Genomic DNA, 15868 nt, shown 5'->3' with positions numbered 1-15868 from the left:
TCCGGCTCTTGGTGACATAGGATGCGACGTAACTTTTGAGACATCGCCACGCGCGCTTTTGCCATGTTATGCATGCAAAGGTTCATGGGATACTACGGCAGTTGTCGCTTCCTGCACACTGGCTTGCATCGAGTTGTGGTAGTTTGATTATATAGTTAGCTAATGCAAATGGTGTACGTATGAAGTTGAAACACATTTGACAGCAATGGCGAACAACTGTGCTTTTTCAAGTTGCACAAGTAACAACTGCAGTCTGCCCAGCCTTCCTCCCCTCTTCAGGTTCCCAAGAAACAGCGAAAGGTAACAGCAAGTTAGCTATCTATCTAGCTAGTAAGCCTAATACTATTAGTAATTGTCTTGCCTTTTAGCTAGTTAGCTGGTAGTAATACTAGATACTACATCTTAGGTAACTGACTACATGGACATAATAATAGATAATTCAGCAGGGGCCTTGTGTTATTTCCGAGGCCTTACACCGCTTATGTAGTGAGCCTACTGGGCTCTGACTATTGGCATTATCTGTATAATGTCCAATGTTGTTGTTTCTCCCCTTCTCAGATGCAAGAAGTGGATTGAAAACTGCAATCGCATTGATCTTGAAGACAAAACCCCAGACGAGTTGTACAGACAGTACAGACTTTGTGCGAAACACTTCGAAGATTCAGTGATGGAAACAACTGTAAGTGAAATCATTCACAACATTAATATTAAACCATTTCTGTATTCACACTGCTGGAGTAGTCAATACTATGATTAACATATCTGCTCACTTGTTGTTCAGCTTCACAACACTGCATTGAAGGAGGATGCTATACCAACCATATTTGATTCATCAGGCCAGCCCACTAACCCCACAAGTGGACAGTGCAAGCGGAAGGGAGAAGTAAGGATTAGCTGCATGAAACTTCCAAATTCATAGACTTATACTTCAAACACTTTTTGTGTTTCATATTTGATGTTTTATTTTCCAGATTCAAGATGATCCACAGGACAGTAAAGTGAAGAAAGGTGAGTTTTAGATGTGTCGTTTACCTGATTGTCAACTTCACTGTAAAATACCAAAATGCATTGTATTTTGTTCTGCCTTGTCTTCCAGATGACTTAATAGAGAAAACCGAAGATGACTCCCAAATAATTATGGAAGACACAGACCCCAGAGAGATCCTAAAATCCATTTGTGAAGTTCTTCTGGTGCTAAGCAAACAAAATATTCCCTTGAACAGGCATGCTGTAGATGTACAGGAGAGCGTCACTCTGAGTAATGTGCAGGCATTGTTAGAATATAGAATGAGTGTTGGGAATCAAGTGTTGACTCCTGGAAAAGAGCTCTGCTCCTCCACACAACTGAGTCAAATGTTGGAGGTGTGTGAGAATGGGGTTCGCGAGGAGTTCCTGCAGGAGGTCAGAGAAAGTCGCTTCTTCTCACTAGTCACAGATGATTTGGTGGACATAGAAGAGCAGTGCCACCTCCCTGTTTTTTTGCGATTTGTGGACCAGTCTAACTGCCTGCGGGAGGAGTTTGTCGGACTGCTTCCTTTTCAGGGAGATGAGGAGACCCTAACAGAGCAACTGCTATCTATGGTAACTGACAAGTGGGGCCTGAATATAGAAAACTGCAGAGGGCAAGCCCACTTGTGCTCTGGTGTGCATGCCAGCAAAATGAAAGCCATCTCTACCAGGTTAACAGAGAAGTATCCTATGATACTGCATTCGACATTGTCAACATTTGCTTTGAACACCTTTCTGGTAAATAGTATGTCACTGTCAGGGCCGCAGATTGTCATGTCTACTTTTAAGAAGATTGAGTCCTTTTTCAAGGATGCCCCTTCACTGAAATTAGAGTTAGAAAATGCCATCTCGATATTCTATCAAGGCAGGGAAGAGAAAACCAATGAGTTGAAAGAGGCATGTCGTACCAGCTGGACATTAAGGCACGATGCGTTTGAGGTGGCGGTTGATATCATAGAATCTCTTTTGCTCTGTGTGGATAGTGTTCATGACAATGAAGACATGAGGTGGAGCGATGAAGTCACTCACAATGCTTTAGAAATATCTACAGCCCTGGCTGATTTTGAGTTCATTATAGCTTTGGTTGTGCTGAAAAACACCCTGTCGTTCACCCGTGCCTTTGGTAAGAACTTGCAAGGGCAAGCGACTGACACCTACTTTGCTGCAAATAATTTGACAGCTGTGTTGCACTCGCTGAATGAGGTCTCTGACAACATTGATGTGTATCACGAGTTCTGGTTTGAGGAAGCCATCAACCTAGCTTCTGCAATGGAGATCCAAGTTAAGGTTCCCAGGCTGTACCTGAGAAAGCATCGTTCCGAGTCTGGAACCGAGGTGCAGCCAGAGAATTACTACAAGGAACACCTGTCTGTCCCCGTCGTGACCCATGTCCTCAACGAAATGAAGGATCTGTTTACTGAAAGTCACATCAAGGCCATGAAATGTCTGTTGCTGGTCCCTGCTGTCATGGGTCAACTGAAGTTCAACGCATCCGAGGAAAACATGGATGTGTTTAAAAATGACCTTCCGAATGCAGAGACACTCCCTGCAGAGCTCCACTGCTGGTGGGTGAAGTGGAAGCACAGGGTCAAGGATGTCACCACTCTGCCCTCCAGTGTCCCCGAAACCCTGCTGTTGGCTGAAGTGAAATTCTTCCCCAATGTGCTTGCCTTCCTGAAGGTGCTTGCCACCTTGCCGTTTTTGACGGCTGAGAGCAGTTGTGATGCAGCCCGCAAACGGCTTAAACTGTACGTGGAAAATACACCTGGCGACCACAGATCCAAGAGTATTATTTTTTTGAACATGCATTATAATGCTACACACAACTTGGACTTCATTGTAGACACCTACATGGAGAAGTACCCTGAGAAAGAATGATATGACTGGAGAAAGTGGCATCTTTATTAAAGTCAATGTAAATATTGTTTGATTACAATGTGTGTGGTATACATAGATGAGTCTGTTATATGTTGTAAACAAACAAAAAAAACCTGAATAGATTGAATAGATGATGATAGAAATGTTTTAGGCCAACATGGTGCTGTAAAATGTAACAAATACTGTTTAATAGTCTTACAATCATACAAAATAATTTGATGGGTGCATTTATCATTTTCTAATCCAAACTGTTAACGTGATTACAGTATTTTTACACATTTGTTGTTCAATAAATAAGTATATAGCTTCTGTTTATCTATTTTTTGCATTTCTCAATTGTTGATTTAAGAAAAGACATGGAAATCTTAGTTTGTTTGATGAAATAATGACAGTGTTCTAAGATTAGTGTTATTAATGGATTAGTTAACTATAGAATTATGATTCTGGCACTTATTCATTATATACCACTAAAATGTTAAGTGAACAGATGAGAGAATGACAATTCAGATTCAAAACACATCTTGAGTACAAAAAAAGAAAAGAAAAACCTTCCATCTAAAGTGAACGCCGATCAAGCGGCCTATTTTCAGCACACGTTCCATCTATGATGTCCACAGATGGAACCGAATCTGAAGCATACGATAGAGCTCTAAATGTCACGTGATAAATGCACCGTTTGGCGATAGAGGCCTCGTGGTGGGATTATATATTCTGTAAACTCAACCTGTAATTCACGTACAGTCATAATATGAAATAAGCAGAATTGTAATGTGTGTACATTGAAATTATAGATGAGTAAATGCACAATAATTACATTATTCCAGTGCAGAACACATGGTACTAAGATCAGAGATCAGTGCGCCATTCAAGCTCTGCATAGAACCATTTCCGTCCCTCGGTAGACTTCTTCCTGGTTGAAACACTCGAGAGAGCCCCACGCATCTCATCAACTTTTTAAGAATGAAATAAGTTATTTCAACGCAAAGTTAATTCTAGCATTCCGTTAGAATTCGTATCTACAAACTCGACACGTAGGGTTTCGGATTTTTATGAGAGGCATGGTTTATTCTGATCTACAGTAGTACATGCAGCCCAAAATGCCCGACTGCTGTGCCGCACCAAATTGTGATCTACACAGAGAGGGATCCAACGTCCTCTTTTTTCGATTTCCTTTGGATGCAGAAAGGTAACTAGCTACTAAAAATAAGTCGACTTTGGTGATAATTTGTGTTCAAGTACTACTGCACCAGTTTATAAAGTTCTGCGTATCCCCTAGCTAACAACATAAATAAGCTATTCAATGCTAGCTAGCTAGTTTAATTGAAAATGGCCAGTCTAATTCCTGGAACCAAAGCATTGCATGCAGGTTTCGTTGCATAATACGTCAACATAATGCCCGATGCTTTCACTAGGAGTCCGTTGGAGTTTGTAAACTGTTTTGTTTCTGTTGCATGTTATGCATGTTCCATTTTGTTCCAGGAATTATACAGGGCCTTACAGTGCTTAGCATGCTATTTGGGGCTAGGTACAGTAAGCTAAATGTTAACTTGTTTTAGCCACTAGCTCAACTCGAAGTTGAATTGTTTTGAATTTATAAAGGCATAATTGGTGTGATTGCATTGTATACATCTCATGTGTGGTTACTTTTTGTAATCTTGTGTTCTATGGTTACATTACAGATGCAAACAATGGCTAAATAATTGTCGTCGACAAGATCTGGCATCAAAGACTCCTGAACAACTGCACAAGCTTTACAGACTATGTGCTAATCACTTTGAGCCATCCCTGATTTGTCCTCTTGTAAGTATTACGACAAAAACAGTTTGTGTCCATTCCTGCAATTTATTTATTCCGGATAATACAAATACACACGTTTTAGGTTGTGTTTCACATTAAACATAGACCATACAATGTTGGGGTTTATTTTAAATTATAATCTGGTCCTGAATCAATAATGATGGAATGGAGGTTATGTTTCAATAAATAATGGTGGCCAAACAATCCTGCCATAATTTCCCATAATAATTGGTATTAATAATGGTATAAGAAGTGGTAGTAGTAGGTACTTTTGATCCCCAGTGGGAAATTGCAAAAAAGTTATATCAATAAATTATAAAGGGCACCATCAAAGAAGACAACATGATTACAAGATCAGTAAGGACAAGGCATTAGGTTTAGATAGAAGATAATAATGAGCCACTCAACATAGGAGATATTCGACACAATTAGTTAAATTAGGAAGTTTTTTTTTTTTATAGGGCATGGACAGCACTGAGAAGGTGCTGAAGGAGGATGCCATTCCAACAATATTCATCTTCTCAAGCCATTCAAACAATCCATTGACCCACACTAGGAAAAGAACAATAGTTCCAGTAAGTATTTGGAATTCACACTATTATATCAATCCTCTTAATTAATGCCATGCAAAGAATGCCATGTCATGAAATTCTTTACATCCTGTATTTCCTCAACATTCAGACCGTTTGGTTATTAAATCCTGTAACCAGTAATTAAATATAACCACACTGCAAGTAATGAAAATATTGTTTCATTGCCTCATTATTGAAATAATTCCAACCCACAGGCTGAAGAAGAGCTTGCTTCCTTGAAGAAGTCTAAAGGTAACTGACATGTATTTGCCAACTGTGCCTAGTTATTCACATCAGTGTATAATCTTACGGATCTGCTATGTATATATCAACCAACTTTATCTATTTTCTTAGATGACGAGGTCACACCTGAGTTAAGTGCTGAATTGAAAGAGGAGCCTGGAGAGAGCATTGTATGTGAATCACAGGAAGAGGACCAAAAGACTGAAGAGACACCCAACTCCAAAGAAAAGGAAATCCTTAAAGTCTATTTCAAGGAAACTCTTGCCTTTTCTGGTTTCAGCATTAGGAATGATGCTAACCCCAACCCTGATGAACCTTTGGGAGGCCATAGAGGTCAGCAGTCTCTTAACCCTATCTGTGTGGAAAAAATTGACCAGAAAGAAGTGCTTCAGTTCACTGAAGATCTCATGCAAGAGGAGATCCGGAACAGTTTGAGATTGGCACGTTATTTCTCAATATTGCTTCAAGATGTCACAAATATCGAGGGGAAGGAACAGATCCCAGTGTTCATTAGATCAGTTACCGTGGCCGGTTTCCCTCAGAAACACCTCATGGGTTTCCTGCCCTGTGATGCGGATGCTGAGAGCCTGTTTTACATGCTACTCTCAGAGATTCGAAACAAGTGGGAATTGAGGATGGAGCATTGTCGTGGACTCACATACATAACCACAGGTAGCATGTGTCAGAAGATGAGAGATCTCACAAACAGGATCCTTCAGGAGTTTCCTCAGGTAGTACTAGCTCCAAGTGACCCGTATGCATTCAATATTTGGCTAATTCGCTCCATGCCCATACCTTCAATTCAGAAGGTTGTGAATTCAGTTGAGGAGGTAGCCCAGATACTTAGAAAAACACCTGATCTTAGGAAAAGATTGGAAATAAAGATCAGGTCAACATATGGCCACCTTAAAGGGGAAGCAGATAGGATCACAGAGGGTTGCCAGGACAACTGGGAGTATGGCATCGATGCATTTCAGGTCATGCTGGAGATCCTTGAGCCATTCCTAAGTTGCATCAATGAGATGACCACGTCCTCAACAACAGATGCAGACACTGCAGAGCAAATGGCTAATCTCAAGCCTTTCCTGAAGAATTTCAACTTCATCATGACCCTAGTTGTTCTGAAAAACACTCTTTGTTGTGTCAGCATACTCAACTCAAGTCTCAGAGGAGCCATTAGCATCAGCAGCACTCTGCAGTATACAATCTCCAATGCCTTAAAGCTGGTCAACAAGTATATGCAGGAGATTGCAATACTCCACAGGAAGTGGTTTTCTGACGCTGTGGGCCGGGCTAAGAAGCTGGGTGTGGCAGTCTGTGTGCCGGAGACCTTACCTGAGACAGACAAAGGATCAGTGACTGACACCCCCCTGGAAGACTTGTACAGAGAAACTCTAAGCAGGCATGTGTTGCAGTATCTCACTGATGAGGTGAAGAGAGTGTTTAGCACTGAGATGGTACGGATTCTCCGATGGCTTTCATTGGTTCCCTCTTACATGGCTGATCACAATTTTAGTATCCGCAGGGATAAAGTGGCAGACGCCAATCTGAATAACCTTGCAAGGCCCGACACATTTTATGATGAGCTTGGTTATTGGGAGGTGAAGTGGAGACATGCTAGCAAGCGCAGGATCCTGCCGACAACAGCATTTGCCACTTTGAAAATTCCAGACATTGGGTTTTATCCTAATGTGCAGAGCCTGCTCAGGGTTCTGGGCACGATTCCCTGTGTGAATGCACAGGCAGATGTGTACGGGCAGTACAATATGGTGTTGGAAAGATTCCAGTCCTACCTAATGGCCACACCAGATGACCAGAGACTGTGCAACATGGCATTTGTCTTTGTAAATCAAGATGTGCACTTCAATGTGGAAGATGTGGTGGAGACCTATGTCCAGAAGCACCCTGAAATTTTGGCGTTGCTGCATATGGTAAGCTGTCTATTTGATATCTCATAAATTGCTCATTGCAATTATAAGGGCTTTAAATTATTTGCATATGATGGATATATGATATATTTAATGATGATGTTTGTTTTGTAGGAGGATGTGATAGAAGTGCAGCCCACAGGTAAGACAATTATTGTATTTAGTTTGTGATGTTGTCTAAGGATGGACATGTTAAGTAATGCAGTGTTCGAGTACCCACATTACCATATTATAGAGTACTCAAGCACTTGCAAACGTAAGAATAGAGTCTGAAATGAACACCCTATCAAAAATGGGGGTAGGTGTTTACCTGTGCAGCGCTAAACAGCCTACATTAAGAAAAAAGACATCCACAACCATTTAAATGTTGCATTAAATTAAATAAAATCTAGTTGGCTGGTGAAAAAAGGAATGTTTCTTTTACTAAATTTATTTTTTTATCTGCACCTGCCTATCCTTTTTGCTGCATGGATCAATGCAGATATTCATAGATAGCAGTTGCATCACTGCATACGCTCCTAAAAATGTTAACTTTGAATATAGAACAGGGTTAAAATTACTTTTATCTTGGGTGATTTACTCTTGACGTTTAACATACTGGTGTCCAAACTGATTACTCGAGTACACATGCCTCTCACCTAATGTCTTCTCATCTGGTGCCATCTGCAAATTAATCAATTACATTTTCCCTTTTTTCCTCTATTGCAGCTTCGGTCCCTGAGGAGAATGATGGAAACCACACTGAAAAGGAGCAGGAAGAAGAAACAGAAGTCATGACCATTGAGATGGAAACCGAAAGAGTCGTGCAACCAAAGTGTGCCGAGACTGATAAGGAGGCCCTCAAATCTGCTCTGCAAGCTGCTGTGACAGCTGCGTACAACAGCCAAATGAGGCAGGGTAGTGAGGCGCCATTGGAACAAGACGGAGAAGTTGAATATGTGTCCAAGTCTGAGATGAAAGAAGTGCTCACGGTATGCGAAGATTCAGTACGGGAAGGCATTCTGCTGGAGGTGGGGAGTTCGTTCTTCTCCCTGTTCATTGACAGCGTTGTAAGGCTTGGAGAGACCGATTATCTACCACTTTTCCTCAGGTTCGTAGACAGTTTTGATGTCATGCGATTGGAGCTAATGGGATTCATTGATGTGGATCTCGACTGTGATGCAATGTCCGAGCGCCTTTTTGAGACTGTCACCAAAGAATGGCGCCTAGATTTACGCTATTGTAGAGGGCAAGCCTACCTCGGATCTGGTGAGGTGTCCTATAAGCTGAAAGCCTTTGCCTGCAAAATCCAGGAGAAGTACCCTCTTGCTATATGCACTCACAGCTCTTGTTACTCTTTCAATACATGGTGGTCTAAAACCATCCCTGTGCCCTCTGTAAAACGAGCACTGGATACCTTTGAGGAAGTGCTGATGTTTTTTAGCAGCTTGCCTACACTTGAGAAACAGTTAGACCATGTAATTGCATTTGGGCTCAGGGAAAGCTTTGAGAAAATCCAAGAGTTACAGGGAAAGTTCTGTACCGTCTGGCAAGAGAAGCATGACTCCTATGAGGTTTTTGTGCAGATGCTGGAACCCCTAGTTGAATGTCTGGAGAAAATCAAAGACAACCCACAGCGATGGAAACCACCCATCTCAGAACAAGCTGGCAATCTGCTACGTCGAATAAGGGACTTTGAGTTCATTGTACCCATGGTAGCCTTGAAGAATTCCTCCTCGTTCACCAGAGAGCTTAGTGCTGGCCTGCAGAAGGATCATTTCAGTGCCGCCTCCCAGCTCTGCCAGATCAGTGGCATTGTGGCTACCCTAAACAGGGTGAAGACTAACATCAAGGTGTTTCACCAGAATTGGTTTGATGAAGCTTGTGCCCTGGCACAGAGTCTAGGTGTGCAGATTAAAGTGCCTGATAATTCGACCTTGCCCAGGGATAGCATGTTGAAACCAGCTATGTACTACAAAGATGCTCTGAGTGTGCCACTCGTGGACAACCTCATCAATGCTGTGAAAGACCATTTCTCTGAAGACCACAAGGAAGCCCTGAACTTCCTCTCCCTAGTTCCATGCTCTGTGACCGTGAGCTACATGTTTGAGATCCTGAAGTCCAAGCCTCCACTCTACAGCAGCGACCTCCCCGACGCCGACAACTTCTTCACCGAGTTGTGCTGTTGGAGAGTGAAGTGGAAGACCAAAGTTGCATCCTTGACTATCCCAGAGAGCATCTTTCAGACTCTCCGTTTGCCAGTCATGCAGTACTTTGGGAACATCAACACCCTGCTGAGGATCATGTCTGTGTTGCCCAGCACCGTGCTGGAGGACTGTGGTGTTACGATGCGCCACAAGAAGTATCAAGAGTACTTGAGGAACACCTGCCCCAAAGACCGGTCCCCATGTTTGGCTATGCTACAGGTGGGAACCAACTTCAGCAGAGATCTGGACCGGATGGTTTCCCAGTGCTTAAAGGTCACTCCCCAGACATTGGAGGGGATCTGCTTGGTAGGTTATTCTCATGGCTATTGTTTGTGTGACTTTGTATTTAGTTTTGTTAAGAAGCTTACATGCCAGCGAGCCAGCGTGACCTGCATGTCCTCCCCTCTATCTCACTTTCCTCTTCATTTCCTATCTCGCTTCACTGTATCTGTCCAACTAAAGAAGATGTGCAGTAAAAAATAAAATAATAATATCTTTTAAAAAAGGCGCTTACGTAGACTTTGTACTTAACAAGCATGCTATATGTTTTTTATTTTTGTTTTCTCAGGATAAAGAATCCAAGTGTCTATTGAAGAGCTCTGAAAGTAACATGGAAGGTAAGTTTCACAAACCATTGTGTATAATGGTAATTATATTTGTGAAACCTCTGCGCAGGAGGTAAAGTAAGCATATGCAATGAGTACATTTAAATTGAATGTATTAAATTAGCCTCAACTTATTTTAAGTTTTATAAAAAAATAATGCTTTGTGTGTTGCAAAATGTTGTGACACTTTATTAAAATGTTTTTAATTAATGCATAGGTAACCCTAACCCTCTTCTGATCTGTCTGTCTTTGCAGTGGATGACAAAGATGGAGTAGAGGAACTTGAGATGCCACAATCTACTGAGAAGAAAGAGGAACAGGAAATCAAACCCGTGGATGAGAATGGACACAGTGGAGATAATCGGCAAAGTTTGGAAACTGTGTTCAGACTGGCTGCCCGCTTAGGAAAGAATAACTGCTCTCTCTCAGAACTTTCCAAAGAAGAACAAGAGCTTGTCATTCAAGAGCTCAGCATGTGTCACTGGTTTCCAAGTGATGGCAAGTGCTCACTTAACATTGGCGAAGAGGAAATGGTAAAACTACTCACAAAATCAATCAGGGAAGTGATACTCCAAGAAATCCAGGAGTCCCCTTTCTTTTCATTGATCACTGACAGACCAGTGTCAATCACTGGTAAAAAGTATCTGCCTGTGTTTGTCAGGTATGTTGGTGGTGAAAGTTCCCCAAAAGTGGAGCTCATTGGGTATTTACCTTTTGATGAAAACTGTGACGTTGACGTACAAGCAAAGTCTCTTGCTGTGACTCTGACTGAAGACTGGGGGTTGCAGATGGCTCAGTGTCGTGGACAAGCATTCATGCGCATGGGCTCAGGCTGTCAGAGCCTAAAGAAAATGTCTCTGGATTTTCTCAAGAGCTATCCACTGTCAGTGATCACACCCAGTGAGTCTTGCGGTCTCGCCTGCTGGCTTGCTGGTAGTTTGGCTATTCCCTCTGTCACGAATATGCTGGATGTTGTGGAAGATCTGCTACTCTTCTTTGACTCGTCCCCTGGACTGGAGGGAGCGTTGGCACAGGCTGTGGACGGGCTACTCAACACACCTAGGGAGGCCCTGGACGAGTTTCCAGAAACCTGTTGCTCCCGATGGAAAAAGAGGGAGGACTTCTTTGATATCCTGGTCGACACCTTTGAGGGAATCTTAAGTTGTTTAGATTCAGTCAGTTCCAGTGCCACAGGTGCAATTTCGTTACATGCACAGGTCCTGTCCTCTGCTTTGAAAAGCTTGGACTTCATTATAAATCTGGTGATCCTCAAGAATGCCTGTGCTCCCCTTAGAAACTGCAGTACCGTCTTTCGCTGTGGCAACCCAGCTGACATCATCTGTGAGGTGGAGAAGATCCCTGCTATCATAGAGACACTGGGTAACATGCAGGAGAACATCGCCGCAATACACTCCCCTTGGTTTGAGGAGGCGTTCCAACTCGCATCCAAAGTGGCCCCCGAACAAGTCTGCTTCCCAGAGGAAACCAACAACTATTCTTCTCCGGAGACGTACTACAAGGAGAAACTCAGTGTGCCCCTCCTCAGCTGTCTTGTAGAAGAAATGAAGTACAGCTTCTCAGAGAGCCATTTGAAGGCCCTTAAGGTCCTGTCTTTGCTTCCCTCATGTAACCCTCAGCCCATCCTCCAGGACTCCACTGACAAGCTCTACAGCCTGTACCTGAGTGATCTTCCGGACCCCGACACAGCAGAGCAGGAAATCAGTAACTGGGCCACAGTGTGGATCGAGAAATATCAGGATGTGGCACCACCGGCGTCCATCTCCGAGACCCTGCTCCACCCCGAGTCAAAGACCAGCCCCGCTGTCACAACGCTGCTCAGGCTGGTGGCTGTCCTGCCCAGTGTGAGCATGGAATGGGACCTCATGAAGACGACGCTGAACTCCATGAAGGATATCCTGAAGAACACTATCTGCAAAGGAGGCAAAACCGACATTTTGATGCTCCGCATGCATCACCTGACTATTCAAAGTCTGCAAGAGGTCATCGATAAGTGCATCGAGGTTGATTCCGAGAGCAGTGTATGCCTGTCACGGGTAACAACAACTTGTATTTTTTTTAGACAACAAAACCACCATCTTGTTGTAATAACGTATGCTGTGGTAAATTGTCATATGCATTCAAAAGAAAATGTTTGGTTCTAATCTGAGGTCTGTTATGTTTTCCAGGTGAAGATGATAACAGGGGGACTGAGACTGGAAACTGGTATGTAAAAGTGAAAAGTATATCACATAATGTTAATGCATAGAAATATTTGTTTTCCATTACTTCCCTGGCTAGGTTAAGATTGGATAGTTTAGGTTGGGTTAAATTTGATTTTGAGTGACAAGGGGGGAAAGGGGTATTAACAACATCTTGTTTCATGCATTTCTATCAGAAGTTGGGTCTGCAACCTGCCCTGGAAGACTTCAACATCCAATGGATGTGAAACCTACAGTTGGAAATCTGAATGTAGGGGACAGCGATACGGAACAGAGACAAACAATGTCTTTCTACGAGCCACCCGTTCGAGAGGAAATCCTCAAGGAACTCTGGGACTCCCAGTTCTTTACAATAATAACTGAACGTGAAGTAGACATCGAGGGCAACTTGTATGTCCCACTTTGCATCCGATACTTGGACAAGCAGGACACTCAGTGCGAGGAGACTGTGGCTTTTGTCCCATTCGTTAAGGACACAGCTGTCCTGGCCGACTATATTGAGACAGCCTTGTCAGAGAAATGGGGACTCAACATGGAATACTGTAGAGGTCAGGCCTTTTTGAGTGTCGGAGAAGTAGGGTCTCAGATGAAGGCAGTCACAACAGTGATCTCCCAGAAATACCCCCTGGCCGTGCGCACGGTCAGCTCTGCTGTGTCTTTGAACGTGTGGCTGGCCAGGTCCTCTCCAGCAGGGGACACAGCGGAGGGGGCAGCCTCGATAGAAGACATGCTCCAGTGGCTTACTGAGGACACAGAGAGACAGACCAAACTGGACAACATGATCATTCATATGTTCCAGCATGACGAAGGGAAAGGGAATGAGCTGAGGGACAAGCTGATCAATAATTGGGAGAAGAGCCACGATATGCATGAGGTTATGGTAGAGCTTCTAGAAGTGATCATGCTCTGTTTGAGCGAGCTGAAAGGTGAAGCGAATAGCCCAGCGTCACGCTACCTTAATGCAGTCCGAAGTTTCGAGTTCATCTTCTCCACAGTTGTGCTGAAGAACGTTCTGAGCTTGACCCGAAAGTTCAGTCAGTCTCTCCAGGGAAAGCCCCTGGATGTGTTGATAGCTGTGAGTAACTTGCCCGACCTCCAGACTTCCCTCAGCGAATTGATGAGTGATATTGACCACCATCATCAGGCCTGGTTTGAGGAGGCTGTCACTTTAGCTTCCAAGTTGCAGATAACCATGCTACACCCACCACTTCTAGAACCCCTGAGCGAGTTTTACAAAAGAGCAGTGAGTGAAAGATTGGTAGAGCATGTCATTGCTGAGGTCACAGAGCTATTCACCGAGCAAGTTCTGAGCACCTTGAGTTGCCTGGTGATAGTGCCTTACGCAATGTCCAAGCTAGAAAGCAACAGTGTTGCTGTGCACATGCTCCGCATGTACAAGGATGACTTGCCAGATGTAGCCTCGCTCCACACCGAGTTGAAGTCTTGGAAGGAGAAGTGGTTGGATCCCATGGCAGGCTATCTCCCTGCCACAGTCCTCGACACCCTGAAGGTGTCGCACATACGGAGCTTCAGTAACTTTGAAACTCTCCTTCGTCTCCTCGTCATCTTGCCCTTCTCAAGGAAAGAAAGTACCTTTAGACAGGGAAAGAGAAGTCTACAGGGCTTTGTACAGCAGGAGAGAAGGTGCATTGCCGAACTTCATCCTCTGTAATAGTTAATGGTCTGCCCTCAAAGCTCGTGAGTATAAACCTGGCTTCTTAGAGGGTGTCATATACTGCTGACCCATTGTATCCTCACTCTTTATTTAGGTCTCAGTCCCTTTTTTAACTTACTAGGTGATATTTCTATGTATACATGAATGATTGAAGATTTTATTGTTTTCCTGCAAGCATATATTCTTTTTGTTGAAACACTTGTACTGCCTATTGGGACCAATGTCTTGCCAAAAAAAAGCAATGCTCACCTGAGGGGTTACCAATGCTTGTGTGCCTTTATGCAAAACTTAGTCTACTCCATGCATCATGATAATACTGATGTCAACAAATAATTCAGTCCCATCAGGCTTTTGGAATAACTGTTTTACTATTATTAAAACATGATCTAATTAATTTTCTCTCAATTAAAGAATCACTTGCATCAATTCACTTAATTTGTATCATTCCCTCCCATGGCACAAATAGATGGTTAGTTATTTCATGTTTGTGTTTTATGATTGCCTAGGATTCCAGTCTAGAGGGGTCTTAGAGGGGTTAATTTGCTGCAATGTCTCCAAATACTGTCTCCTTAAGAGGACAGCCTTCATATATATTTGTCAAAAAATTAATAAAAACTTGTGGAAAAAAAAATGTATATAGTTTTTATTTTAACACTGGTACAGTAGCAGTTGAAGTAACATTATTTTGGAATGCCACAAGAGGGTGTTGCGAGTCTTCTGATTGCACTGAATGAGGGGACTAGTCTTTCAGTTTGGATCAGAGTTGTGTTTTTTAATTATTCAAATGATTTTACTTACTGAAACTATATTAATATTTTTTGTTTCTTAATTGTTAATTCTAGTAACTGTAGATTATGGAGATGTATATATTTGATGATATCAATAAACCATCCAATAGGGAGCTATACAAATGCAATCTCTAAAGTGTTCCATTCAGTTAAAATTTGTTTTTTTTATTGGAAGGTATGTAGTTGTAGGCATATACTCTTACTAAAGACTGTTTTAATACTAAGTAATAAAAGAGGATTAAGATAGCTGAGGGATTTCCTGCTTGAATCTTACTGTTGTGCAAAACTTCAGAGGTTTGGTGAACAGAGGTTGTGCAGGACTGCAAAATCCTTTTTCCTATGTATTCTTTTTAATTTTTGTGCCGGTTTCTTGTCTTTGGTTCTTGCTGTTAAAAGAAGGAGTAGCTTGGACTGTGGACAATATGTCTGCATTTGAGATACACAACTGAACTGGACTGGTTTCTCTCTAAACCAGATATTCACTTCAGACGTTGTTTATGGTGTAGAGAAATACTTGATTGTAGCATATTCAAATAAAAATGAGAAACATCTTGTCCCTCTGTTTAAGTAAGATATGTTTTTGACGTTTAGGTGGTACAATAAGTATAACAGGACACAAACTAGAAACACTGTCAATCGTATGCAGCAGTATATAATACTCAGGCTCCCTGAAAACAGTTTCACTCCATCTTGATAGAGAGCATCCTCTCCTCAAAGGCTGATGACCTCACCTTGTCTTTAAGGGGCATGTATTCTTCCTGTAGGCTGTAACACCAGAGGGCCCTTTCTAACAATGGGTTGATTGTTGGTGCTCAGCTTAGTGTGAAAGGTGCATCTCTGTGTCCTCAGTCAGCTGCTGAGAAAACGGATCTGTCTGACTTCTGTGAGCCCCAAACAGCCTTGTTTACCTACAGGTTTAAAGCTCAGCCCATGTGGTTTCCACATCCAGTACTAGAAACTCCTGTTACT

General features: G+C 42.6%; 2 protein-coding genes across 2 annotated transcripts; both read left to right on the top strand.

Moving 5' to 3' along the window:
* The first annotated feature begins 141 nt into the window (after window positions 1-141).
* thap12a (THAP domain containing 12a) lies at window positions 142-3141 on the top strand. The gene is made up of 5 exons (XM_067256986.1): window positions 142-300; window positions 559-679; window positions 782-883; window positions 972-1008; window positions 1097-3141. Exons 1-5 carry the CDS (start codon window positions 206-208, stop codon window positions 2884-2886), a joined length of 2145 nt encoding a protein of 714 aa, XP_067113087.1. The 5' UTR covers window positions 142-205; the 3' UTR covers window positions 2887-3141.
* A 719-nt stretch (window positions 3142-3860) lies between these two features.
* On the top strand, window positions 3861-15176 carry si:dkey-250d21.1 (uncharacterized). Its single transcript, XM_067257246.1, has 11 exons — window positions 3861-4072; window positions 4566-4686; window positions 5145-5258; window positions 5471-5507; window positions 5610-7429; window positions 7541-7568; window positions 8135-9918; window positions 10181-10229; window positions 10473-12271; window positions 12404-12440; window positions 12613-15176. The coding sequence occupies exons 1-11, from the start codon at window positions 3972-3974 to the stop codon at window positions 14106-14108; spliced, it is 7386 nt and encodes a 2461-aa protein (XP_067113347.1). The 5' UTR covers window positions 3861-3971; the 3' UTR covers window positions 14109-15176.
* The last annotated feature ends 692 nt before the right edge of the window (window positions 15177-15868 follow it).

The sequence above is a fragment of the Osmerus mordax genome, chromosome 19 (assembly GCF_038355195.1).
Source record: "Osmerus mordax isolate fOsmMor3 chromosome 19, fOsmMor3.pri, whole genome shotgun sequence".
Classification (NCBI taxonomy): domain Eukaryota; kingdom Metazoa; phylum Chordata; class Actinopteri; order Osmeriformes; family Osmeridae; genus Osmerus; species Osmerus mordax.
Note: the sequence above shows the minus strand (reverse complement) of the source record. Positions and strands in the feature narration are given on the sequence as shown.

Excerpts from the sequence above, each read along its gene's own strand:
- thap12a (XM_067256986.1), top strand. The coding sequence starts at position 206 with ATGGCGAACAACTGTGCTTTTTCAAGTTGCACAAGTAACAACTGCAGT. Across the intron at positions 680-781 it reads ATTCAGTGATGGAAACAACT|CTTCACAACACTGCATTGAA; the intron begins GTAAGTGAAATC and ends CTTGTTGTTCAG. Across the intron at positions 1,009-1,096 it reads GGACAGTAAAGTGAAGAAAG|ATGACTTAATAGAGAAAACC; the intron begins GTGAGTTTTAGA and ends CTTGTCTTCCAG.
- si:dkey-250d21.1 (XM_067257246.1), top strand. The coding sequence starts at position 3,972 with ATGCAGCCCAAAATGCCCGACTGCTGTGCCGCACCAAATTGTGATCTA. Across the intron at positions 9,919-10,180 it reads CATTGGAGGGGATCTGCTTG|GATAAAGAATCCAAGTGTCT; the intron begins GTAGGTTATTCT and ends TTGTTTTCTCAG. Across the intron at positions 12,272-12,403 it reads GCAGTGTATGCCTGTCACGG|GTGAAGATGATAACAGGGGG; the intron begins GTAACAACAACT and ends TATGTTTTCCAG.